The sequence below is a fragment of the Pelophylax lessonae genome (assembly GCF_965119305.1).
Source record: "Pelophylax lessonae genome assembly, chromosome: 1".
In the NCBI taxonomy this organism is placed as follows: Eukaryota; Metazoa; Chordata; class Amphibia; order Anura; family Ranidae; genus Pelophylax; species Pelophylax lessonae.
This window is the reverse complement of record NC_138768.1, coordinates 668,085,948-668,113,116: the sequence shown is the minus strand read 5'-3', so window position 1 is coordinate 668,113,116 and position 27,169 is coordinate 668,085,948. Positions and strand designations below refer to the sequence as shown.

General features: G+C 45.3%; 1 protein-coding gene across 2 annotated transcripts in view; it reads left to right on the top strand.

Moving 5' to 3' along the window:
* Positions 1–27,169, top strand: part of LRBA (LPS responsive beige-like anchor protein) — a 1,198,938-nt gene that overhangs the window by 696,756 nt on the left and 475,013 nt on the right. For both annotated transcript variants that reach the window (XM_082258080.1, XM_082258079.1), the window contains exon 37: positions 16,940–17,064. In XM_082258080.1, coding sequence (XP_082114206.1) covers positions 16,940–17,064 — 125 coding nt within the window. The remainder of the gene's footprint in view (positions 1–16,939; positions 17,065–27,169) is intronic.

Below are 27,169 nucleotides of genomic sequence, written 5' to 3'. Positions count from 1 at the left end.
GCTCCAGTTGTTCCTGGTTGAGCTCCTGTGTTACCTGGTTGACTACGTTTAGCCTTTATGGGAAGTATGTTTGACACTGCTTTGGGACGTCCCAAAGGTCAAAGAAGATATTGAGCTTTGTCCATCAATTAACAAAAGAGAAAACTGGATTTTTGTCTTACCATAAAATCCTTTTCTCTGATGTTCATTGACGGACACAGCACCCACCCCTCTGTTATGTTGGGTTATGTATTCATCTGACACTGCTTGTTACAAAACTGGAGTCCTATAGCAGGAAGTGGCAGTATATCCCCTAGGACTGCCCTTTTGGCATAGTCAATTATTTTTCGCCTAGTATCCTACTCCTGTAGAGGGCAGCATAACCCAAGGGTCAAAGAAGATATGGAGCTGTGTCCATCAATGAACATCAGAGAAAAGGATTTTATTGTAAGACAAAAATCCAATGTTTCCTTCCACTTCACAATTATTTGCCACTTTGTGTTGGTCTATGACATGAAATCCTAATAAAATACATTTAGTCTTGGTTCACACCTAAAACAGATGTGGCTGATAGCAGGGGTCCAGTGCGTCTCTGTTCTCCATCTCGGGGACTAATCCGGTCCAAATTTTTCCCTGAATTTGGACCTGAAACGACCCACAGGACCCCTGTGCAATTCGCCATGCAGCTGCCCCAGAGATGTGTGAACCGACTCCATTGAGAGGCGGTCAAAATCTCCTGTCATGTGAAGTGGATGCAGGGAAACCCGCATCCAGTTTGCATAAGTGTGAACCCAGCCTTACGGTTTTGGTTGTAACTTGACAAAATGTGGAAAATGTCAAGGGGTATGAATACTATTTCCAGGCACTGTATCTGAAGTGTTCTATGACACTTTAAGCCTATTTTCATGTCAGCACTGTTTCTGTACGGTAACCCGTTATTTTTTAGTAATTTATTATTATTATTTTACAGGATTTATTTAGCGCCAACAGTTTGCGCATCGCTTTACAACATGAAGGCAGACAGTACAGTTACAATACAACTCAATACAGGAGCAATCAGATGGCCCTGCTCGTTAGAGTTTATCTAGGAGGAAGGATCAAGTGACACAAAAGGGAATAGTGTGGGGGAGGAGCTGATAGAGAAAATTAACATACAGTTGTTCGGTGAAGGCATTCTCTAGCATAAATTTAAAGCAGAATCAAACCCCAGATTCTTTTTGGAGTATTTTTGGAGTATCAAGTGCATACTTCCGCTTTTTCATTTATTTTTGTTTTTCTTGTTTAGCAGGTTTTTTTTTTTTTTTTGCAGTATTTTATTGTTCAACCGGTTTCCATTATTTCCTACTAATCAGCAGATTGATGGTTCTTCTCCCATGACGTGTAGGACATCACTTCCTGCACCGGAGCTGCCATTCTCAGGGATCAGTCTCTGGTGAGGTACCTGATAGAACACAATCCAGGGTCTAATAGACCCAGGTGTCTACATAAAGGGAACTTGTCACCTATCAATATGCTATCACATAAGGGGCTATTGATCCTCTATGTGATAGCAATAAAGGCATTTAAAAAAAAAAAAAACATTTTGAATTGAACATTTAAAGAGACACATAAAAAAAAAGAAATAGCACATAGTATATATCATCACGCATGTTGGAGTGAGAGCAGTAATTCTAGCACCAGAACTCCTGTATAACACCAAACTCATGGCATTAGCTGTGGGTTTTGTTCTAGGGGTTAACTTCACTAGAGATACATTTTTAATATTAAAATGTTTACTAAGAGTGTAGTAAATATATACAGTATGTCATAAAAGTTAGTACATCTCTCACATTTTTGTTAATATTTTATTATATCTTTTTATGTGACAACACTGAAGAAATTACACTTTGCTACAATATAAAGTAGTGAGTGTACAGTTTGTATAACAGTGTAAATTTGTTGTCCCCTCAAAATAACTCAACACACAGCCATTCATTTCTAAACTGCTGGCAATAAAAGCGAGTACACCCCTAAGTGAATATGCCCAAATTGGGCCCAATTAGCCATTTCCCCTCCCCAGTGTCATGTGACGCAATAGTGTTAGTCTCATGTGTGAATTGGGAGCAGGTGTGTTAAATTTGGTGTTATCGCTCGCACTCTCCCATACTGGTTACTGGAAGTTCAACATGGCACCTCATGGCAAAGAACTCTCTGAGGATCTGAAAAAAACAATTGCTGCTCTACATAAAGATGGCCTAGGCTAAAAGAGACTATAAGAGGATTGCCAAGACCCTGAAACTGACCTGCAGACCATGACCATACAGCGGTTTAACAGGACAGGTTCTACTCAGAACAGGCCTCGCCATGGTCGACGAAGAAGTTAATTCCATGTGCTCCGCATTCTATCCAGAGGTTGTCTTTGGGAAATAGAGGTATGAGTGCTGCCAGCATTGCTGCAGAGGTTAAAGGGGTGGGGGGGTCTGTCTGTCAGCGCTCAGACCATATGCTGCACAGTGCATCAAATTGGTCTGCATGGCTCTCGTCCCAGAAGAAAGCCCGCAAACCGTTTGCTGAAGACAAGCAGACTAAGGACATGGGTTATTAGAACCATGTCCTGTGGTCTGATGAAACCAAAATAAACGTATTTGGTTCAGATGGTATCAAGTGTGTGTGGCAACAACCAAATGAGGAGTACAAAGACAAATGTGTCTCACCTACAGTGAAGCATAGTGGTGGGAGTGACATGGTCTGGGGCTGCATCAGTGCTGCCAGCACTGAGGAGCTACAGTTCATTAAGGGAACCATGAATGCCAACATGTACTGTGACATACTAAAGCAGAGCATAATCCCTTCCCTTCGGAGACTGGGCTGCAGGGCAGTATTCCAACATAACGACCCCAAACACCCCTCTAGGACGACCACTGTCTTGCTAAAGAAGCGAAAGGTAAAGGTGATTGACTGGCCAAGCATGTCTCCAGACCTAAACCCTACTGAGCATCTGTGGGGCATCCTTAAATGGAAGGTGGAGGAATGCAAGATCTCGAACATCCGCCAGCTCCATGATGTCATCATAAAGGAGTAGAAGAGGACTCCAGTGGCAACCTGTGAAGCTCTGGGGAATTCAATGCCAAAGAGGGTTAAGGCAGTGCTGGAAAATAAGTGGCCACACAAAATATTGACACTTTGGGCCTAATTTGTACATTATAGATAGGGGTGTGTACTCACTTTTGTTGCCAGTGTGTTATTTTGAGGAGACAGCAAATTTACATTGTTATACACGCTGTACACTCACTACTTTACATTGTAGCAAAGTGTAATTTCTTCTGTGTTGTCACATGAAAAGATATTCTAAAATATTTACAAAAATGTGGAAGAAAAATGAGGGGTGCACTCACTTTTGTGAGATACTGTAAATGTGTCAATCAATAATACATTGAAATGAACTAAAAGAGAAAAAAAAATCATGCATAAATGTTCAGCTGTGAATCATCCATCCAGCTCAATAGAAGTCGATCGTTTCATCAACTTCTACCATGGGGACATGTTGAAATATTTGAGTAGCGGCTGCAGCCACTGATCAGTGCCTTCTGTATACAATGTCGTGGCAGGAAATATTTCTCTAAAAAAACTCTTTATGGTCAGCTTAGGTCAGCAATTTCTTGTAATCTGATTTTTTATTTTTTTTCTCTTAACTGTTAAACATTTTTTGAAACACCTGGCCTACTTTACTTATTTCTGTATAGACTTTTAATGCTTTTTATAGCCTTTGTAGTCTGTGTGTGTTTCAGACCGGAGTGCAGTCATAAGATACAGATATAAATGGTTATAAATTAAATGACTATACCAGAGGTAGGAGATGTGCCTGGGTAAATGGTAAATGTTTTCTTACTCAGATGGTTCGATCTGCAGAGCACAGCTCCTTGGTGCTGTGGTTAAAAAAACAGTATGTAGCGTGTCCTCTGTTTAAAGACTTCAAATGGAAAAGCACAGCATATGTGATTTTTGTACCCTAGAGGCTAAAGGGTATTAATATTTTAGGACGTGATTTTAATTAAATTCCTGCACATTTAAACAGAGTAATATTTTATTATCATAGTGAACGTACACAAGCAAGATTTTCATTAAAGTTAACACTTTCAAGGCAAATGGTGCTCAGCATGATTTACTGACCTTGCAAGGAAAAAGCACAAATTAGGAAGAAAAATGATGAAAGGGGACAGACTTTGATTAATATAGGTAATGCTATCCTATATTTATAATAGCTTTTCCCTATTCGGTTTTATAAATGCGGTCTCTAGGAGAGATGCCCTGCTGGGGCTGAAATGAGCCTGAAATCGGAGCGCATGCCACTAGTGTGCAAGGAAGTTGATCACAATGTCAGCAGTTCATTTTACAATGATATATTTAGTGTTCATTTCACCTTCCTACCATGAGGAGAAATTCCTCAGACGAAAAAGTGATATTGTTCTTCTCAAGGACATTCCTAAAGAGACTTTTAGGCTAGAATAGATAAAAATTGTCTGTAGAAATAAAGATGAGAAAAATCATTTAAGTATGTGTTTTTAAACTACATTGTACAATGCCTTATTCTCATACAGCTAATGCAAATACCTTATAATAGGGATAGCGCAAACAAAGCTGTGTATGCAATAGTAGAGTTGCGAAGAAAAATTTGTAAAAAAAATTCTTTGTGCATTCAAGTGTCGTTTCGAAAGTAGTACAAGATTGTGGTTGCTTTTAACGTTCAATTTTGGAATGAATGAACTTTACCAGATAAAAACCACATACACTGTTAGAAATGTGTACATTCAAGAAAATTTTTTCCAATCCTGCTCCTTTAAAGTTTATTATCAATGCGGTTGAAAATGAACGTCAATTAGACTGAACTAATAATTAGAAAAATTAACAAAACAATGTTTTTAGAACCAAAAATGTTTCCAAAATGTTAGCGTATACCCTGTTTAAATGGTAATAAAATATATATTTTCTCTTACGTCCTCCGACAGTCGCCGCCTCTTCATATTCGTCACATATGGGGTATTAGACTTTGCTCCGAAGGAGTAGCTAGGCAACAGAATATGTTAACAATAAAGCTTTTAACATATCCCACCCTCAAGGGGTGGTCCCCTCAGTCAATACCCTCCTACTTCCTGCAACCATATCTCAGTTTTAATGTCTAGCTTGTCAGGAGTGGCTGGCTTTTTCTGTGCTGGGGCTTTCTGCCCCAGACTCTTTCTTCTTTTTAAAATTTTGTTTGAGTTTTCTCTCTACCTTTACTTAGCTGTTATTTTTGTCAGCATTAGTTAGTTCTTCGGACGAAGAGGATCATGCAGACTGGGTCTCGGGCTGATCCCCCTGATCGCAGGTCGTGGGTCAGTGGCTTCCCAGTCTGCCTTCGAGCGTTCAGCCAGGTAACGCTCCTGGCACAGTGAACGACCCATCCCTGTTCGGTGCAGGGATGATTGGTGAGGTGGCTACCTCACTGGACGCTGTGCGGTTTCTTAACCCCCATTTTGTGCGTCTTGAATGCGACTCTCCCTGCCTCATGTGCAGCGGCTTGTTCGCCTGTGCGGGTTCCCCACGCCATGTGAGGTAAGTGTATTTATGTGGGGACCTGTCTGCCTGGGGGGGGTGTCAGTCTGGGACTGTGTAACCTGCCTTTAATCACACTGCTTGTCTCCCTATCTCTCGGCTGCATGCTGTGGGCTGCAAGGGGGGGGGGGGAGATGTGTGACACTGTCTGTGTCAGGCTGATCAGTGTGTGAAGCTGTGTGCTGTGGGGCATGTTTTTTTGGCATGTTTGGGCACTGTACAGCGATCGCTGCGGCGATCTGACATGTATTCTGATACTGGAATGTAATGTGTGTTTTTTACTGCACTGTGGAGCGGCGGTATCGGCGCCAAACGGCGCCATTTTGCCTACTCCCGCTCCGGCCACATGTTTTACATGCATGGCGGCCATTTTCTTGTAGCCTCCATAGGCTTACATAGAGCGCCCTGGCAGCATCTCTTCCTCTTTCCTGGAACACCGATCGAGGCAGCAGCAGCGGCGAGGGTCTCCTCAGGTTTTACCCTTCTGTTCTTGCTATCCATTGCCTGTGTTCAGTTTGCATATTCCCTGTGGGGGTCTTATTGTGCTGAGTGTGGTGCGGTGGGCTGCGCTTGCCGCGCTTGCTTAAAAGGGGCAGTTAACCCTTTGTTGTCTGGCATTACAGGGGCAATGGACTCTCAGGAGGGAAAATTTCCTACAGCCTTGGTGGAAAGCCAGGGGACCGCTGTCTCCCCCCCAGGGGGGGATTTGGCCACTATTGTGGCTGGCCTTGCTGCTCAGGTGCAGATGCTGGTGGCTGCTCAATCTACTAAAAGGCCCAGAGTTGCTCTTTCCTCTGATTCTGAGGGTGAGGGTGATAGGGCTGTTATGGCAGGGGCCTCCTTATCGGGGTCCCGCTCCTCTCTTGATCTAATAGGGTCTGAGGTGGAGGCTGATGTTGAGGGGGTTGATAATTCTCCCCCTGGCTCGCCTGAAGAGCTTGCAATCATGGATGAGTTGATTGCTTCCATAAAGCAAACGCTGCGTTTGCAGGATGAGGTGTGTCCCCCCGCCGCCTTGGCGGCTTATGGGACGCAGAGAAAACGCAGGACGCCGCAGGTTTTTCCCTGCAATGATGATTTTCAGCGCGCTGTTAAGGAACAATGGCGCAATCTACGCAAACCTTTTGCTGTACCAAGTAGATTCAAGCTGCGTTATCCTTTTTCACCTTCCACTGATGAAAGGTGGTGTGTGCCACCCCCAGTGGATCACGCAATTGCGGTTTTAAACAAAGCCACTGCGATTCCTGCAGAGGATTCCCCTGTGTTCCGTGACGCCACGGATAGGAGACTGGAGTCTCTTACCCGTCATACCTATTCTGTTACGGGTTCTATGCTTAAGGCTCTGTTTGCTTCTCTCATGGCGGCCCAGGCGATCGCAAGTTGGACGCAGATGCTTAGGCGCGTCCTAGTGGCCGATTCGGCCTCACCGGCGACCCTGGATATGGTGGATCAAATCCACCAGGGTGTCATGTATCTGTGTGATGCGGACCTGGACCTGGTTCCGTTGGCTGCACGTGTGCACAGTGTGGCGGTGTTGTCTCGCCGCCTGATTTGGTTAAAATGTTGGTCGGTGGACCAGTCTTCACGTAAGACCTTAGCCAATCTACCTTATGATGGGTCTCGCCTTTTTGGGGAGTCCCTGGATGTGTTGATTAAGGGGATCACCGGGGGTAAGAGCACTCTCTTGCCCCATTTCCCCAAAGCTAAGGGGGCTTCTGGGAAGAAGCATGCTAATTTTCGGCCCCCTCAGGGGTCCTTTCGTGCCTTTCGGCCGCACTACAAGGGCAAGCCGTTCAAAGGTCAAGGCTCTCAGAAGAAGCCCTGGTCTGGTAAACAGAAGTCCGGCCAATCCGGATCTGCAGCCCATAACAGTGCGGCCTGAAGGGGCGCCCTCACCCAGTTTTGGGGTGGGGGGACGCTTGCTCAGTTTTCTTCAGCCCTGGTTGGCCCGTGTGCGGTTCAGGAAATTGTTCGATCTGGTTACAAGATCGAGTTTCTCTCTCGGCCGGAGAGCAGATTTTTTCCCTCAAATCTTCAACTGTCTCCAGAGCGTTTGCGGGACCTGCACCTGGCGGTGCGGGACCTGAGGGCTCAGGGAGTGGTGGTTCCGGTGCCTCATCGGGACAGATTTCGGGGGTTTTATTCCAATCTGTTCACCGTGCCCAGGAAGGAGGGCAAGGTTCGTCCAATTCTGGACTTGAAGGCTCTGAACCGCTCTGTGCGGGTTCGCAAGTTCCGCATGGAATCCCTGCGGTCGGTGGTGGCTGCCCTGGTTCCGGGGGAATTCATGGCCTCCATCGATTTGAAGGATGCGTACCTTCACATCCCCATTTTCGAAGGTCACCAGAGGTACCTTCGATTCGCCATTGCGGAGGATCACTACCAGTTCGTGGCGTTACCTTTTGGTCTCGCCTCGGCTCCGCGGGTCTTCACCAAGGTGCTTGCACCGGTTCTGGCATTGTTGAGGGCCCAGGGCATTTCTGTCCTGGGGTATCTAGACGACATCCTGGTTCGGTCTGCGACCAGCCAGGGTCTGGAGGAGGACCTGTCTGTCACGATGCAAACCCTACAGGAGTTTGGTTGGACGATAAATTTTCCAAAGTCGAAGCTGAGTCCGTCGGTTCGTCTTCCCTACCTGGGAATGAATCTGGACTCGGTACAAGCGAAGGTCTTCCTGCCGGAAGACAAACTCAGAACTCTTCAGGAGGAAGTCAGGTCCCTCAGGGACGTTCCGCACTCGTCTTTAAGGACGTGCATGAGATGTCTGGGATTGATGGTCTCGGCCTTCGAGGCGGTTCCCTTCGCCCAGTTCCACACGCGGGGTCTCCAAGCGGAGATCCTGTCCGAGTGGGATGGGCGACCTCAATCTCTGGATCTTCAGATCTCGTTGAGTCATTGCACCAGAAGAAACCTTCTGTGGTGGCTCCAGTCCCCGATGGTGTCCGGGGGCAAGTCGTTTCGTCCTATCTCGTGGACGGTGATCACCACGGATGCCAGCCTGTCGGGCTGGGGTGGTGTTCTGGGCGTTCTGTCTGCCCAGGGAACTTGGTCGGAGGGAGAGTCTTCCCTTCCGATCAACATTCTGGAATTACGTGCGATAAATCTCTGTCTTCATCGCTGGACGGACCGGCTGCAGGGCTGCCCGGTTCGGGTGCAGACGGACAATGCCACGGCGGTGGCCTACATCAACCACCAAGGGGGCACCAGGAGTGCCCGGGCGGCTCGAGAAGTGGCCGACATTCTGTCTTGGGCCGAGACTCATGTCCCGGCGATAACGGCAGTTCACATTCCGGGGGTGGAGAACTGGCAGGCGGACTATCTGAGTCGCCAGACCCTGGATCAGGGGGAATGGTCTCTTCACCCGGCTGTCTTCCAGATGTTGTGCGCGAAGTGGGGTCTTCCAGATGTGGACCTGTTCGCGTCTCGTCTCAACAACAAGGTGAGAAGGTTCGTGGCAAGGACGCGCGACCCTCGGGCAGACACGTCAGACGCGTTAGTGGCCCCGTGGCATCAGTACAGGCTGATGTACGCGTTCCCACCGATTCAGTTGCTGTCCAGGTTCCTTCGCAGGTTACACTCGGAACGCAGCACGGTGATTCTTGTGGCACCGGACTGGCCTCGCCGGTCCTGGTACGCAGACCTCGTGAATCTGGCGGTCGACGCCCCTTGGCGTCTACCTCTTCGAGACGATCTACTGTCTCAGGGACCGATTTACCATCCTGCTTTACAGTCGCTGGCTTTGACGGCCTGGCTGTTGAGACAGAGGTCCTGAAGGAGAAGGGTCTCTCTCCAGAGGTCGTTCATACTTTGATCAACGCTAGGAAGTCTTCCTCGGGGAAGGTTTATTACCGTACTTGGAAGGCCTATTTTGCCTGGTGTGAGTCCAGGGGGTTTTCACCCCGCACGTACTCGGTTTCCCGTGTGCTTTCTTTTCTTCAGACGGGTGTTGATCAGCGTTTGGCGCTGGCTACGATAAAGGGTCAGGTGTCTGCGCTGGCCGTTCTGTTTCAACGTCCCGTGGCTTCCAACTCCTTGGTTGGCACTTTTATTCAGGGTGTGCGGCATCTGGTTCCTCCTAGGAGGGATCCTTTGCCCCCTTGGGACTTGAATCTCGTTCTATCTGTGTTACAACGTGCTCCTTTTGAACAGATCAGGGAGATCTCGTTGTCTATGTTGTCCAAAAAGGTCGCCTTTTTGGTGGCGATCACTTCGGCTCGCAGAGTGTCGGAGCTGGCGGCTTTGTCCTGCAAGTCTCCGTACCTGGTTATTCATTTGGATAAGGTGGTCTTGCGACCTAATCCTTCTTTTCTTCCGAAACGAGTTTCGGAATTCCATCTTGATGAGGATATTGTCTTGCCTTCGCTGTGCGCAAAGCCTAAACATCCGAAGGAGGTGGGATTGCATTCTCTGGATGTTGTTCGGGCGATAAGGGTTTACCTTAAATCGACTGAGTCTTTTCGTAAGACTGACTCCTTGTTTGTTCTTCCAGAGGGTCCTCGGAAGGGCATGGCGGCTTCGGCCTCTACCATCGCCAAATGGATCAGGCAGACCATTGAACAGGCCTATGCTTTGCAGGGTAAGGCTCCTCCTGTCCCTGTGAAGGCGCACTCTACTAGATCTTTGAGTACGTCTTGGGCCTGTCGTCATGGGGCTTCTGTAGCCCAGGTGTGTAAGGCGGCGACCTGGTCGACCGTGCACACTTTCACAAAATTCTACAAAGTAGATGTTCAGGCATCGGCGGATGCTTCCTTTGGCCGCAAGGTTCTTAGTGCGGCTGTTCCATAGGGTCCCTTGTTGGGGACTCCTGGCTGTTGGGATAGTTTTTTGTATCCCCTGGTTTTTTGTCTTCTCCTGGGTTGTTGCTCCTGTTGAGCACTTGTTTTTTGCTGTTGCCCAGCTGGTTTCCTTCCTTTGGTAAGGTTCCTTTCTTTGATGCGGAGACTGCGTTGCCTTTTCGGCGCGGATGCGTTTCCCACCCCTCATGTTTGCACTGCTTTGGGACGTCCCCATATGTGACGAATATGAAGAGGCGGCGACTGTCGGAGGACGTAAGAGAAAACGGAATTTTTGTAAAATCTTACCTGTAAAATTCCTTTCTCTGAGTCCTCCAACAGTCGCCGCCCCCGCCCCTCTTTTGGGGTTTGGTTGTATACTCTACTGCTATTCCACTAAAACTGAGATATGGTTGCAGGAAGTAGGAGGGTATTGACTGAGGGGACCACCCCTTGAGGGTGGGATATATTAAAAGCTTTATTGTTAACATATTCTGTTGCCTAGCTACTCCTTCGGAGCAAAGTCTAATACCCCATATGTGACGAATATGAAGAGGCGGCGACTGTCGGAGGACTCAGAGAAAGGAATTTTACAGGTAAGATTTTACAAAAATTCCGTTTTTTTAAGAAAATAATAAACATGTTACACTCCCCTGCACTTTGCAATGGTTTTGCATAGTGACCCAAACCTCCTCTTCTGGGGTTCCCCCAGTAATCTTGGCTCCTATTCTTTTCCGTGTCCCCCACATAGCAAGCTGCTTGGGGGTGGGGCAAATGTGCATGCTTGCTCCCTCACAGCATTTTATTGACAACAGCAAGAGCCAATGGCTCTGCCCGAGTCCTTGTGTGAAAAGGAAGCGAGTAGAGAAGAGATCCAGCTATCCACAGCACTGGATTGATTGAGGACTCGGCTAAGTATTTTGGAATGTGAGGGAGGACAGCAAGTTTTAAAACATTTTTTACCTTAATGCAGAGAATGCATTAAGGTAGAAAAATGTTTTGGCTGTAGAACCACTTTACGACTCAATATCCATCAGCGATGCAATTGGCTGATCATGGATAAGCATTGTTAGGCAGTGCAGAGGTGGGGGACTCGAGTCACATGACTTGACTTAAGTCAGACTTAAGTCACCAGTTTGAGGACTTGAGACTTGCTTGACTAAAATTAATAAAAGACTCGACTTGACTTTGACTTGGTATTCATGACTTGAGACTTGACTTTGACTTGAGACATATGACTCGAAATGACTTTACTTTTTTAAGTTATTAAATATTTGCATTTTCCCAAGATGTGTTAAAGCAAAATTAATGTGCTTGTTATGTTTCTGACACCACAGTCACTTAAAACACCTCAGCGTGTTCTGATTTTTAGGACACTGGCTGTTTAACAATGGAAATACTTAACATGTTTTTTTAGTGACTGTGGTGTTGAAACATGACCAGACGAAGGATTTTGAGCTGTTTGGGCATTCAAAATGTTTCTTTAATATGCCAAGAAAAAAGCACAAAGCAGTTTTGTTAATGTTGAAAATAAAACAAAACCTTTCCTGACCACTGACTTTTAACTGATTTAAAGGTGAAAATTGGGGTAGATCAGTATTTTTATTTGATTTGTGACTTGACCAAAATAAATGACTTGACTTTGACTTGCTTGACTTCTAGCAGGGACTCGACTTGACTTCTAGCAGGGACTCGACTTGACTTGCTTGCTTTTCACCACAGTAACTTGGGCCTTGCTTGAGACTTGAAGGTTAAGACTTGAGACTTGCTTGTGACTTGCACATGTGTGACTTACTCCCATGTCTGAGGCAGTGTACTTTGAAGTTTAGAGGAAATGTGTAAAAATAGAATATGGAAGCTGCAGTTGCTCAGTGACTTAGAAAAGTATTAAATTCAGAGACATCCATGCAATTATAGTTCTCGGAAAATCAGCAATGAAAGCAAACCTGTTTCTCTAATTTTCAGTTTCCTGTAAGCTTTTTAGCTTCTTAGCTTCATATTTGCTTTGGAACTAGCTTTCTGAACCTGCTGCTGGGCACAACAATCTTGGATGCATGCAATGGCAGAAGACCAAGCAGACCAAAGCAGGGTATACACGTTTCAAAATTCAACCAGTTCAGCAGGAGTCGGGTGAATTTTCATGTGTGTGTAGCTCTCTGTTTACCAGAAGCCAGTCATTATCTTGTGTGAATGCAGAAATCTGTCTTTTTTTTTTTTTTTTTTTTTTAATTTAACACACTCTAGAGCGGTCACTCCATTTATGCCCTCTGTTGATATTGCACATGCACTTTATTGCCATGTCAGTTTCAGGCTTAGAATTTAGGCAAATAATTTGCATCTTTTGTGCCTTCAGCAGAGAGCTGCCTGTTTTCTGCCTTTGCGCACTCCTGCTTTTATTTAAGCCAACACTAGGCTGACCGACAATAAAGGTGACCTAGTAGCAAAGGAAGGGAGCCTGCAAAGCATTGTACTTGTGATCAGCAGATTATAGGTGTATTGCAAGGCTCCTGCACACAGTCAGTGTAGCAGTCTGCCCATATGCGCAGGCAGTTAATGAATGACAGAAAGGATCACTGAACTACCTAGAGCGCTCATCAGCATTCTGGTAGATCATTGAGAACTAAAAGCCATCAGCCGCAATAGATAATGGTGGTAGTTCTCCAATATCTAAAAATGAAAAAAAAAATAGGTTTAGATGCAATTTAAATTAATCATTTGATATGACTCAGGCTGGAGCTAGATAGGGACATTTTCTGATCTCATAATTGGCTTACCTTTGTATGTTCAATAGTTGTTGCTCACTTAACAAGAATAATAAACACAACAGAGTCAATGACCACCTGTGGGATGCCTTCCACTGCTCATGACAAGGATGTCCCATGTCAACACTGATCTTTATCTTAACCTTAGAACCCTTCCTATTAAAATTATGTACAGATACCAACATGCGTGGCCTGATGGTGGGCTGAAAGGAATACAAATGTGGGACCTTGTCAGCAATCTGCTGTTTATCTTATCCTTGCCACAGATCATACTCCCTAACCTGTTGCCATTTCTAGAAGATTTCAATTCATTTTAAAATAAATTACAAGTCCTTTGCTCTTTGCTTCCACATGCTGCTGCAGTAGACTGCCAACAGAATTTCCCTTTGAGCTGAAAGTCCAGATCGATTATGTACTTGGGAATCCAGTTTCCGCCCAACCCTTCGAATCTATAGCACCTGAAGTATGCAAAACAAATTATGTTTATCAAAAAAGAACTTGCCCAGTGATATTGAGCTTAGTCCTGTTTTAGCGATATAGCCATATTAAAGATGTCTGTGGCACCTAGAATCCTCTACTTCCTACAGACTATAGCAATTTAGGAAGCAAAATAAAGCTTTAGGGCTCTTTCACACGGACGCTCCGCTTGTCCGCAAATCATCCTATTTTTTTGCGGATGATTTGCGGACATAATGTAAGTCAATGGCACTGCGGATGTCAGCGGAATACCATCCGCTGACCACCGATTTTCCTCCTTTCAGTTCTGTTCCGTTTTTTGGAACGGAACAGAACCCTATTTTTTCATCCGTGTAAAAAACGGAAAGGAAGGAAAATCAGATGTCAGCGGTGTCATCCGCTGACATCCGCAATGCCATATACTTACATTATGTCCGCATATCATCCGCAAACGGATGGGATGATATGCAGGCACACGGAGCAGATGACAGAAATGTGAAAGCGGCCGTGTGAAAGAAGCCTTAGTTAGTAAACTCCTTAATGTGCACATTACTCTGGAGACACTAAAGCCTCATGGATAGCAACATGATTCCTGCTCTTCCTAGAACACAGAAGGGGTCTACCTGCTATGCAATAATGCTTTTGACTAGAATTGTTTACTGTAACATACACACTTCAACTAAGCCATGGATGGTTTTAGAACACTCACTGTCTAAAACTCCATTAACATTTCCCCCATGGATTTATCAGAATTTTATGTGATTCATTACTCAAGCACCCTCTCATAGGCAACACACTGAAGTCATTCTACCTCTTTTGTCAACACCATAATCTCTCCTCAAATTCAGACCCTTTAAGTATGATTTTATAACACTGCATTTCTTCCACTAATGCTCTTTTCCTTCTAGAAGAGCTAGCAACCAGAGCAGAACTGAACTGCATGGCACCCCTTCCATAGAGGTATTCTCTGGGACAGACAGTCCCCTACTAATGGTTCAAATGCAACAGATACAACATTCTAGTCATTGCTGCATTTGGCTATCTCCCTAATAATCTTTTTATCATGCCATACCTGTAGCAAAGACCTCACTACCCTGGAGAAACTAAGTGTCTGTGATTGTGACACCTAAACCACACTGCAAAATTGTTCTCAGGACCGTAAACTCAGAGGCTGACCTCTTGGGCTCTAAATGGGAACAAGACTTGGGTACCACCTTTAAAGACCAAGAATGGGAGAGTAGTACATTTCCAATCTCATCAAAGTACCCGTCAATGGGAAAACCTAAGAATAACTTCACAACTCGCTCTAGATACCCACATCCCCTTCACAACCTTTTCTCCTCTAGTGACAGTCTTTGCTGGGGATATCCAAAAGAGAACGGTACCTTCATGCACTTATGGTAGTTCCTAATACCAACACCCACACACATACATGAAAACCCTGCTATTTCACATTCTTAATGCAACACTGATTATTCGGACATACAGGAATTCTACACAACTGCCCTTTCTGATAGTCCAGTACTCTGAAATAAAAAAAAAAAAAAACATGCAGAAATGGAGAAACGCATACACCTTTCACATGAGAGACTAACTCAATGCAGACACTTGGGCATGCTGGTTTCAATTCAAAACAGCCTTGACACTTATTAAAAACATATCTATCATTTGAACTTTGTCAGGCTATTTAATAGGTTTCAGTTTGACTCCTTTAACCAGCTTTGACTGCATACACTGTAGTAACTGACTATGCAGGAACTACCCCCCCCCCCCCCCCCCATCTATAACAACTCACCTTCCATTCTCTCCCTGCTTCTCCCAGAACCCATAATCAAGACCTTTCCATCCTTTTTTCCTCATTTCCTCCTGCACCACTCTTATGGGATCAAATAAGCCAATAGTAAAGTTGAGAGCACAACAGGAGACATTAAGTGAAAAATCATCAATTGGTCAACTCTTAATATGTCTCCATGTAAAATAATTAGACATACTTCCTTGGTGGAATGGTGTTTCCCTCTTTCTTACATGAACAACCTCCTTTTACCCGTCCCATTCACATATCCCAAAGTTCCTTCCCTATTATCTCAACCTCAAGATATGATAAAAAAGTGTTGACTGCTACCAATTAAAGGAGAAGTATGGGGTGTGGGCTATTTTTCAGAATATACTTACGTTGATGCAGCATCAGTCCCCCGGCGCCTCTGCACTGAGAACTGAGCGATCGAACACTGCCGATCGCTCAGTTCTCACAGCTCCCCCAAGCAGAGAGCTGCTGACTGTCAGTCAGCAGCTTCCTGCTCTGCTCCCTCTTCCCTTGTTGGAGCGCTGAGCTGCGGCTCTCTGAGAGGCTGAGCTGGCTTTCTGTCTAGGCACCTGGCGGATCCAGATTCCATTGTCGTGATGATGTGGTGCCTGGACCATCTTGTGTGACGTCAGCAGAGAGCCAACTTCAGTCCGCTCTCTGCTTAAAATGGGCCACAGGAGTGCAAAACGGATTGCACTCCTGTGATCCATAGAAGAAGTATACCCAAACGAGCTTTGGCTATACTTCTCCTTTTTAAGTTTTACACTGTTTTCTTTTTTCTGTTTCAATATTTGTATTGAAGTTTCAAGAAAGATACAATCATTTCTATAATAGGCAAACCAAACAAACACTCAACAGTGATGTGCAACAAATAGTAATTTGTAGCCGATTCAGCAGCGTCCAAAAGAAAAAACAAGAAAATCTGCATCATGTGCCCAATTTAGAATTATACGGTTGTTAAATTCATATTGTTTTATGTACAAGCAAAATGACAAAGTTGAAACAAAGATGGATGGACAAAACCACCCCATACACAAATGCATTCAATGCTAAAGGGACTAGCCAATTATGGCTGGGAGTTAACTTCCAGCTTCCCACCAGTGTAAACTTTGCTGCAAGCAAAACATGATGGGCAAGCGCTTGTTTCCTTGCCAACAGATTGGTTGCACAATGCAGGAAAACCTGCCAGGGGTGCTTTGGGATGTCCCTGCAAAATTATGTCTCGAGGAATAGCTTAGTCCATAACAAGGTGCCAAATGGACGCCTTGTTTTCTTATAATAATTATTGAATTGTACATTGTGCTCAGTACATGCTGAAAATGTATTTTATTTTCTGTAGAATTTACATTTATCAATTCAATAAAAAATTTCTTTAAGGGGAAAAAAATAATTAACACAGCAGTGTTCATGAGCTTACAGTAATATTGTGTTTGCTGGTTATTGAAGAGGCACTTAAATTATTGAATTCTGACAGTTTTACAAAGGAAAAGGGAAAGAAAAAACCTAAGCAAACAAGGAAAGCTTTCTACAAAAATTCACTGCTACCATGCTGGTTAGTAATGGCTAACATGTGTGCTCCTTGTGTTTTGTTGTAGCCGTCCCCGGGAATTCTGGCGCCTTGACTACTGGGAAGATGACTTGAGGCGCCGTCGACGATTTGTGCGGAACCCCCTTGGTTCAACACATCGTGAAGCGACACTTAAAGCTGCCATAGATCATGGTATGTATCATATAGATGCACTCACTTATCTAATCAGTGCTGTAAAGGTTGTGTGTGAATATATATGTGTGTGTTTATGTACAGTATCTCACAAAAGTGAGTACACCCGTCACGTTTTTGTAAATATTTTATTATATCTTTTCATGTAACAACACTAAATAAATGACACTTTGCTACAATGTAAAATAGTGGGTGTACAGCTTGTATAACAATGTAAATGTGCTGTCCCCTCAAAATAACTCAACACACAGCCATTAATGTCTAAACCGCTGGCAACAAAAGTGAGTACACCCTTCATTGAAGATGTTCAAATTGGGTCCAAAGTGTCAATATTTTGTGTTGCCACCATTATTTTCCAGCACTGCCTTAACCCTTTTGGGTATGGAGTGCACCAGAGCTTCACAGGTTGCCACTGGAGTCCTCTTCCACTCCTCCATGAGGACATCATGGAGCTGGTGGATGTTAGAGACCTTGCGTTCCCCCACCTTCCGTTTTGAGGATGTCCCACAGATGCTCAATAGGGTTTAGGTCTGGAGACATGCTTGGCCAGTCCATCACCTTTACCCTCAGCTTCTTTAGCAAGGAAGTGGTCATCTTGGAGGTGTATTTGGGGTCATTATCATGTTGGAATACTGCGCTGCGGCCCAGTCTCCGAAAGGAGGGGATCATGCTCTGCTTTAGTATGTCACAGTACATGTTGGCATTCATGGTTCCCTCAATGAACTGTAGCTCCCCAGTGTCGGCAGCACTCATGCAGCCCCAGACCATGATACTCCCACCACCATGCTTGACTGTAGGCAAGACACACTTATCTTTGTACTCCTCACCTGGTTGCTACCACACATGCTTGACACCATCTGAACCAAATAAGTTTATTTTGGTTTCATCAGACCACGGGACATGGTTCCAGTAATCCATGTCCTTAGTCGGCTTGTCTTCAGCAAACTGTTTGCGGGCTTTCTTGTGCATCATTTTTAGATGAGACTTCCTTCTGGGACGACAGCCATGCAGACCAATTTAATGCAGTGTGAGGCATATGGTTTGAGCACGGACAGGCTGACTCCCCACCCCTTCAACCTCTGCAGTGATGCTGGCAGCACTCATACATTCATTTCCCAAAGACAGCCTCTGGATATGACGCTGAAGACGTGCACTCAACTGCTTTGGTCGACCATGGTGAGGCCTGTTCTGAGTGGAACCTGTCCTGGTAAACCTCTGTATGGTCTTGGCCACTGTGCTGCAGCTCAGTTCCAGGGTCTTGGCAAACTTGTTATAGCCTAGGCCATCTTTATGTAGAGCAACAATTCTTTTTTTTTTTTTTTTCAGATCCTTAGAGTTCTTTGCCATAAGGTCCCATGTTGAACTTCCAATGACCAGTATGAGAGTGAGAGCGATAACACCAAATTTAACACACCTGCTCCCCATTCACACCTGAGACCTTGTAACACTGAGTCACATGACACCGGGGAGGGAAAATGGCTAATTGGGCCCTATTTGGACATTTCCACTTAGGGATGTACTCACTTTTATTGCCAGTGGTTTAGACATTAATGGCTGTGTGTTGAGTTATTTTGAGGGGACAGAAAATTTACACTGTTATACAAGCTGTACACTCAATACCTTTCATTGTAGCACAGTGTACTTTCTTCAATGTTGTCACATGAAAAGATGTAATAAAATATTTACAAAAATGTGAGGGATGTACTCACTTTTATATAATTATATATATATAATGTCATAAAGCAGCGTGCAAAAGTTTTAGACGTGTAAAGAAATGTAAAGTAAGAATGCTTTCAAAAAATATATTATTATTTTGTATTAATTTACAAAATGCAAAGTGAACAATCGGAAGGAAATTCTAATCAATATTTTGTGTGACTACCCTTTGGCTTAAAACCAGCATTAATGTTTGCACTATTTGTACATTTGCATAAAGTCAGGGATTTTGTAGGATTAGGGTCTGGTGTATGATTACCCTTTATACCCAGCAGGTGCCAATGATTAACAATTTCATATGTAGCTTGAAACAGCTGTGTAGGAGGCTTAAAACTGGATAAGAAATAGCTCAACTCTGCTACTAAGGTGAGGTTGTGGAAGACCGTTTCATGTCGCAGGTCATAAACCATGGCAAGACTCAACACAGCAAAAAGACACCAGTTATACTGCATCAGCAAGGTCTCTCCCAGGCAAGGATTTCAAAGCAGACGGGTTTCAAGATTTGCTTTTCAAGCTTCTTTTGAATTGGCACAAAGAAACCATCCATGTTGAAGATCGACACAGTGGTCAGCCAAGGAAAATTAATGCAAAATATTAGACACATCATGCTTACTTCATTTTGACATCAGAAAACGTACAGCAGTGCACAGAACTGGCCCGGAACGAGTGAACCCAGGTACACCCATCTATTGTCTGCAGAAGTCTGGCTAGAAGTGGTCTTCATGGAAGAATTGCAGCCAAAAAGGCACACCTCCAATATGGAAACAAGGCTAAGCGACTCCACTATAAACTAAAACACAGGAACTGAGGTGCAGGAAAAAGGCAGCAGGTGGCTGTTGGATCAATATTTGAATATTTGGCTGTAGCAAGAGGTAGTTTGTTTACCGAAGGGCTGGGGAGCAGTACAATAATGTGCGTCTGCAGGCAACAGTGAAGCATGGCGGAGGGTCCTTGCAAGTTTGGGACAAAATTTCTGCAAATAAGTTGGAGATTTGGTCTGAATGAATGGTGTCCTCAATGCTGAGAAATACAGGCAGATACTTATCCATGGCGTGTGATTGGCCCCAAATGTTTTCTGCAGCAGGACAACAACCCCAAACACACAACAAAGTCATAAAGAACTATGTTCAGCTTAAAGAAGTACAAGGAGTCCTAGATTTGTTGGTTTGGCCCTCACAGAGCCCAAATCTCAAAATCATCGTCTGGTTGGGATAACATGAATAGACAGAAGGATTTGGGGCAGCCTACATCCACAGAAGACCTGTAGTTAGTTTCCCAAGATGTTTTGGAACAACCTACCTTCCAAGTACTTTCAAAAACTCTATGCAAATGTTCGAAGAATTGATGCAGTTTGCAAGGCAAAGGGTGCCCACACCAAACATTTATTTGCGATCTCTTCTGTTCAATTATTTTCCATTTTGTTAATTGATAAATATAGAGTATTAACACTTTCACAATTTAAATAATGGGGAAACAATAACACACTGAGACTAAGAGAATAGTGGCCTAAGATAGGCTTATCATCCGAACAACTAACCTAAAGCAGCACATTGACAGACGTAGTCCTCGGTGATTCAACGCCCTCGGGTTATGCTGCCCTCTACAGGAGCAGGACTAGACAGGAAAAAAAACGTTCTGGCCACACCCTAGGGGCAGTCCCAGAGGGTATATCCTCTCACTTCCTGCTCTAGCAAATCAGTTTTTTTCTGTCTAGTTAGGAGTAAGGACCTAGATACCTTGCTGGGATCTTCGGTCCTGGCAGGATTTTTTTCTTAGAAAAGATTTTTTAGACAGCTTTTTTTCTCCAGTGTTCCTGTGAGATCTTCAAGCAAGAAAGCTGAACTGGGCGACGGGCTGGATGTTGAGATCCAGTGGTCACCCCAGTTCAGCCTACGAGCGCGTGCAGGCCATAGCTCCGCGCTGGGTCGGCCGCGACATAGTCCCACTGGACGGGGACTGACCCTGCGAGTTAAACGTCTCGCTGAAACGCCAAAGACCATGAGTCACGGCGTCCGTATTGGTCGACAGCCCTCCTACCTCGGTGGAGAGGGGTACTGTCAGGAGTTGGCGCCCGCCTGGTTCCGGTATGGTGAGTAGTATGTTCCCCCTTTTCCCCCTGACGGGTTTGTGGTGAACGCTGGCCCCTCTCTGTAATGGTAAGGATGGGTTCCCCTCTATCCTATAACATGTCACAGATCCCCCTAATTGAGTGTGATTTTTGTGTACAAGAAGCCAGGAGGCTTGGTTTGGGAGCTGACAATCTAATTGTAAAAATGTGAAAATGATTGTAGTCAGTGGCAGTACTAGAACTTTACTGTGATATTGTAAGGTATCCTACCTGTCAGAAGCCACAGGGCGATGTCTATACATGTATACTGCATTCCAGATCATTCCTCCAGCTAAGCAGATGCCTCCCGACGGCCACGGACCGCATACGGCCCGCCAGGGTCCGGTACCGCCGACCACGCTGACCACCATGAGGGTGAAGGGTTGTGAGGCCGAGATCCTTCTGCAGACATGCCGCTATTCTGTGCAGGCCGCCGCCATTGTCTGGTAGATCGCACGAGGCCGCCATTTTGGTGTAGCCTCGTGTCTCCAGCATGGGGGCGGCCATGTTTGAGGTGACTCAAACACCTCATGGAGCCAGGGGGAGGCGCCGGCAGGCGTGTTAAGGGGCGGAGCCGCCTCCTTTACCCAGGAAATGGGGCCAAAGACTTCCTGTCTGTAACAAGACAAGCACTGAGCAAGCTGATGAAAACTTCTGTGCATCAGGGATGAGCCTTGGGGTGTCTCTCTCTCTCTCGGGTCCAAAAAGGCAGGGAACACTGAGGGGCGCTGTTGCGACTGGGGGACACAAAAAAAAAAAAAAGTTTTTTACTTTGTCATTTTTTGTCGCTGGCAAGTGTCTTGTATAATCATTGACCCTGCCGCATAGGTATCCCCACCTGATCCCCTCAAGGTGGCCGCAGGACCCTCCAGTACCCCACTTATTTTTAATGCATTATCGGCAGTTTTGGAGTCTTTGGTATCCCGGGTGGAGGTGGCCTGTCAGGGACGGGGGTCAAGAAGCGACCCCCGCCTACCCCTATTGTTTATCAGATACTTCAGGGGCTGTTGTCTCAGGTAATATCTCCTCAGCAGTGAGGAGCACGTTTCTGCCTCCGCCATAGCACAAGAGTGGTGGATGCACTAGTTGTGTCCGTCCGGGAAACCTTTAGTCTTGAGGTTACACCGGCAGAGGTAGCTGAGACTGAGATTCCTTTTTGGTACTTGTTAGCCTACCAAAAGGGCGAAGGATTTTCCTTTACCCAAATGGGGTCGTTTTGAAACGAACTCCTGTTATTTCCAAACGCATGGCTAGGTGCTATCCGTTTGAGGAATTCCTCTTTATAGGATAGACGGTACCACCTACTGTCTTGCCACAGACTGTTAGGATAAAAGGACCTCGTAACTAACGAGGACCTTCCTTTTCTGCTCATAAAGAGTTGTTCGTTCCGTGAGGGCGGGCGATAAGGCGAAACCCTCCAAAGCCCCTTTAGAGAGGATTCAAAGGGCGCTGGTCGGCTAAACAAAAAGTCCGGCTCAGCCAAGCCTGAAGATACAGCCTGATGCGCCCCTACCCATCTCTGGGGTGGGGGGGGATGTCTTCACCGGTTTCTGGAGGACACAGGATCGAGTTTCGATCACTTCCACCGGTGCGATTCTTCCCTTCTAACATTGAACGGTTTCAGGGGTTCTATTCGAATCTATTCACAATGCCCAGGAAAGAGGGCAAGGTGCGTCCAAATCTGGACTTGGGAAGAAATGGAGTCCATCCGTACAGTGGTGGCCTCCCTGCATCAGGGGGATTTCCTGGCGTTCATAGACATTTAGGAGGCCTATCTTTATATCCCCATCATCGCAGGACATCAGCGTTTTTTCGCTTTCCCAAAGATCATCCCTGGTTCCCACCAGGAGACTGAACTATCTGGGCCTAAGGTTGGATACATCCTGGGCAAGAGAGTTTCTCCTTGCGGAGAAACTCCAGAAGGTTCAGTCAACGATTCGGATGTTGCTGTCCGTCAATTGGCTGGGACTGATGGTGGCCTTCTTAGAGGCAGTACCGTATACCCAGTCTCATACCCAAATTCTCCTGAAGGAGATTCTTTTTTAATGGAATCAGAATTCCGATTCCCTGGACAATCAGATCCGGTTGAGCGAGCGGACCAGGAAGTCTCCGATGCTCAACCAGGGGAAGTCATTTCTTCCGATAGTATCCAGATTACCAATAAGGGTATCGGAACTGAGAGCGATCAGATTTTGTCTGATTTACTGGATCGAGCAGCTCTAGAGCAGCCCGATTTGGATCCAATCGCATATGGCCTCTTCATCCAGAGGTTTTTCACTAGCTGTCCCTTCATTGGGACATCCCGGATGTGGATCTGTTGGCACCTTGGCTCAACAGGAAGGTGCGGAGGTTTGTAGCTCGCGCCGCGATCCTCTAGCGGACGCAGCAGAAACGCTGATCGCCCCGTGGGGGCAGTATCAGCTACGGCATGCCTTCCATCCTCTCAAGTTGCTGCGGGAACTTCTTCGCAGGATAGAGGTGGAGGGAATTCCAGTTATTCTGGAAATTCCGGACTGACCTCGTCGAGCCTGGTACGCCGACTTGGTGAGGCTAGTCGCGGACGCTCCTTGGAGACTTCCTCTCAGGGAGGATTTGCGGTCTCAGGGACCGATCTTCCATCTTGCTTTACAGTCGCTGGCTTAATGGCCTGGCCATTGAGACCCAGGTACTGAAGGAAAGCGACTTCCAGCACATGGAAGTCTTATATTGCATGGTGTGAATCTATTGGATTTCCCCCACATACCTATTCGGTGACCCGAATTTTGGTCTGTCTGCAACAAGGGGTTGAGCAGAAACTATCCTTGAGCACGATCAAGGGTCAGGTTTTCGGCGTTAGCAATCTTCTTTCAAGAAACCTTTGGCTAATCATTCCTTGGTGCGGAATTTCATCCAGGGGGTGCGACATCTGGCTCCGCCAGTGCGCGCACCCTTACCGCCTGGGATCTTAATTTAGTGTGGTCGGTTCTTCAGAAACTTCTCTTTGAAGATATTAGGGAGATTCCCTTGCTTACATTATCCCAGAAGGTGGCCTTCTTGGTGGCCATTACTTCTGCACGCAGGGTGTCAGAACTGGCCGCATTATCTTGTCGTTCCCCATATCTGGTGGTTCATAGGGATAAGGTAAGGTGGTTCTTCTTCCGAATCCATCCTTCCTTCCTAAAGTGGTTTTCAGAGTTTTTCATCTGAATAAAAGTATTGTGTTACCTTCCCCGTGTCCTAAGACTAGCCATCCTTGGGAGTTTGCATTACACTCCTTGGATGGGGTTCAGAAGGATACACTTGACTACTACGAACTTGTTTTCGTAAGACGACTCACTTTTTGTGATCACGGATAGCCCTTGAAGGGGGTTGCCTGTGTCTGCCGCGACCATATCTACATGGATCAGTCAGATGGTGGTACAGGCTTATTCTATTAAGGGCCGGAATCCTCCGTTCCCTGTTAGGGCGCACTTCACTCGAGCGCTCAGTACTTCCTGGGCCTATCGCCATCAGGCGTCAGTGGTCCAGGTATGTAAGGCGGCCACCTGGTCGTCGGTACATACCTTTACAAAATTTTATAAGATTGATGTGATGGCATCGGCGGATGCCTCATTTGGCCGCAAGGTTTTGCAGGCCGCAATTTGAGGAGACCAGTGGTCTACCTCGGGTGTTTTTTTCTGTTGAAAAATTTCTGTTGAGTCTCATCATTGAGGATGAGCATTGTAAACTTCTAGTTGGCACCGGTTGGGCCTTCTAGATTGGATTTGATTTCCATTTTCCCACCCCTCATTTGTGGTACTGCTTTGGGATGTCCCGAGGGTGTTGAATCACCGAGGACTACGTCTGTCAATGAGCGATAGAGAAAAATGGATTTTTGTAAAATCTTACCGTAAAATCCTTTTCTCTTAGCTCATTGACAGACGTAGTACCCGCCCCTCTGTTTTTGAGTTGGGTTGGGTTAAATTCTCTAAACACTGCTTTGTGACATAACTGATTTGCTAGAGCAGGAAGTGAGAGGATATACCCTCTGGGACTGCCCCTAGGGTGTGGCCAGAACGTTTTCTTTCCTGTCTAGTCCTGCTCCTGTAGAGGGCAGCATAACCCGAGGGTGTTGAATCACCGAGGACTACGTCTGTCAATGAGCTAAGAGAAAAGGATTTTACGGTAAGATTTTACAAAAATCCATTTATTGCTTCATACTTAAATATGATGATATCCATAATACCTTCCTGTCGTACCATTCAATAAAAAGTGTAAAACAAGGAGAAAAGCAAACCGAGTAGAGGAGGGAGGGAGGAGGGAAAGGGAGAACAGGGAGAGCCTCCCTTGGTGCAACTTGCCAAAAGCCTACAAAATTTCAACGGTCTTTGGATATGTATTCAGCAAAAACATCAGAGTAGGTAAAGGACAACCAACACGCCCATATCTTGTGGGCACGTGAGGCAAGGCCCTTGTAGTCGAGTGTCATTTCTTCCATATGGTAAACATGATCTACTGCCAGTAACCACTGCTTAATTGTGGGTATGGTCGATTGTTTCCAAAATCTGGGTATAAGTGACTTGGCAGCATTGAGGAGGTGGGGTGTGATTGATCTACAAGGTGGGGTGTGATTGATCTACAATACCGGCCTCCTGGTTCCGCCGTGCAATGAAACACTGCCCACAGATCGTCCTCAACAGATGAACCCTGAATGGATTCAATTAGGCGGAGGACTGATGACCAAAATGGGCAAAGAACTGGGTAAAACCACCAAATGCGAGCATTAGTGGCCACTGCGACACAGCCCCTCCAACAGAGGTTAGAGGAAGGGCAAAAGAGTTGATGCAGTTTAGCAGGAGATAGATGCCATCTGGTCAGAAGTTTATAGCTGACCTCAGCTGATTTAGATGAGATTACAGGCGAATGGGTGAGAGATAATATCTTCTTCCTGAGCTCGTTGGTGAGAGGTATTTGTAAACCCCCTTCCCATTGCTTTAGGAAGTAAGGTATTCTGGATGAGTCCATGCCCAGCAGGGCATTGTAGATCAATGATAATATTCCCTTTGGGGGCGTGTCGAGATTCACAATTTGTTCAATGGGATTAAGAGTCTTCAAAGAGCGTAGGGGCTAAACCTTTAATAAACCGTTTCAATTGAGCATATCTCCAGTGGTCCATGAATGATGGGTGTGGAGAACGAATGAGGGTGGAGGGTGGGAGGATACTTTTTTCCTTAGTCACGTGGTGCAAGAGGGTGGTAGGCTGCGGAAGCCAATGTAGGAGCGAAGAGTTCTAAGAGTTTTCTTATAAGTTATGGTAGGTATAGGTATCTTATAAGTTTTGTGGAAGGAGTCCCAGACTAGAAAAACAGATTTCAACAAGGGGGGCGTGTCAGTTGAGAGGCGTCTGTATCGGAATCTGCAACAAAGTTAGATAAAGTCCTAGCATCCAAAGAGGAATGTTTTTTTCTTAACAAAAGTGGAGTTACTCTTTAAGCTTGCAAGGTCACATTAAGCTAAAGATGACATTTTTGGAGGAGATTTCAATGCGGTTCTATTCCCCCAGGAGGTTAGAGCCCCGCCTCCTAAAAACTGTTTTTAATGTCTATATTGCCTACCTAGCTTCATAATCTAACAAAAGTTGTGAATCTTGTTATGGTATGGAGGCATCTGCACCCCTTGGAAAGGGATTTTACCCATTTTTTCCAATTCTCACCATTCTCTATCTAGGTTAGACACATCTTTGATATCTATATTTGCTGCTCAAGCTGTCAGCAAGTGAAATAGAACCTATGGTGATTTATAACAACTCTCCAGGTGGTAGAATTGCTGGTTTTGGGGGAAAATCCCCAACAACTTGGAAATTTCCTACTTGTTAATGCAAGGGTGATGCGTTTCTTTTGACATTTTAAACTGTGGTGGAATGAGTTTGTAGAATGCAAGGCCATACATGTGAGTGATCCTATTTTCTACTGCGAGGCTTCAAAGGCCGTCTTAAGGGGCAGAATTTAGTGTATGCTACCTTTCGGAGACATGTATAAAGGTTCACAATTCATGTGTTGTATTTAAACAATGTTTATTGGAGTCAAATGGAACAAACTCCATTCAAGCAAAGCAGATTTGTGACGATTGGCTTGCTCAGTACAACTTTATTAGGTCTTGGAAAGGAGCATACTTTTTTAGATTTGGAAACAAATCAGGTCATCTGCTACCAAATTTAGTAAAAGGGAAGAGACCTTGGATTCACGTCCCTCACCTTAACGATAAACATGTTTAGATACAATAGGATCCAAAAGTAATATCTAAAAATTTTAAACAATAGTATAT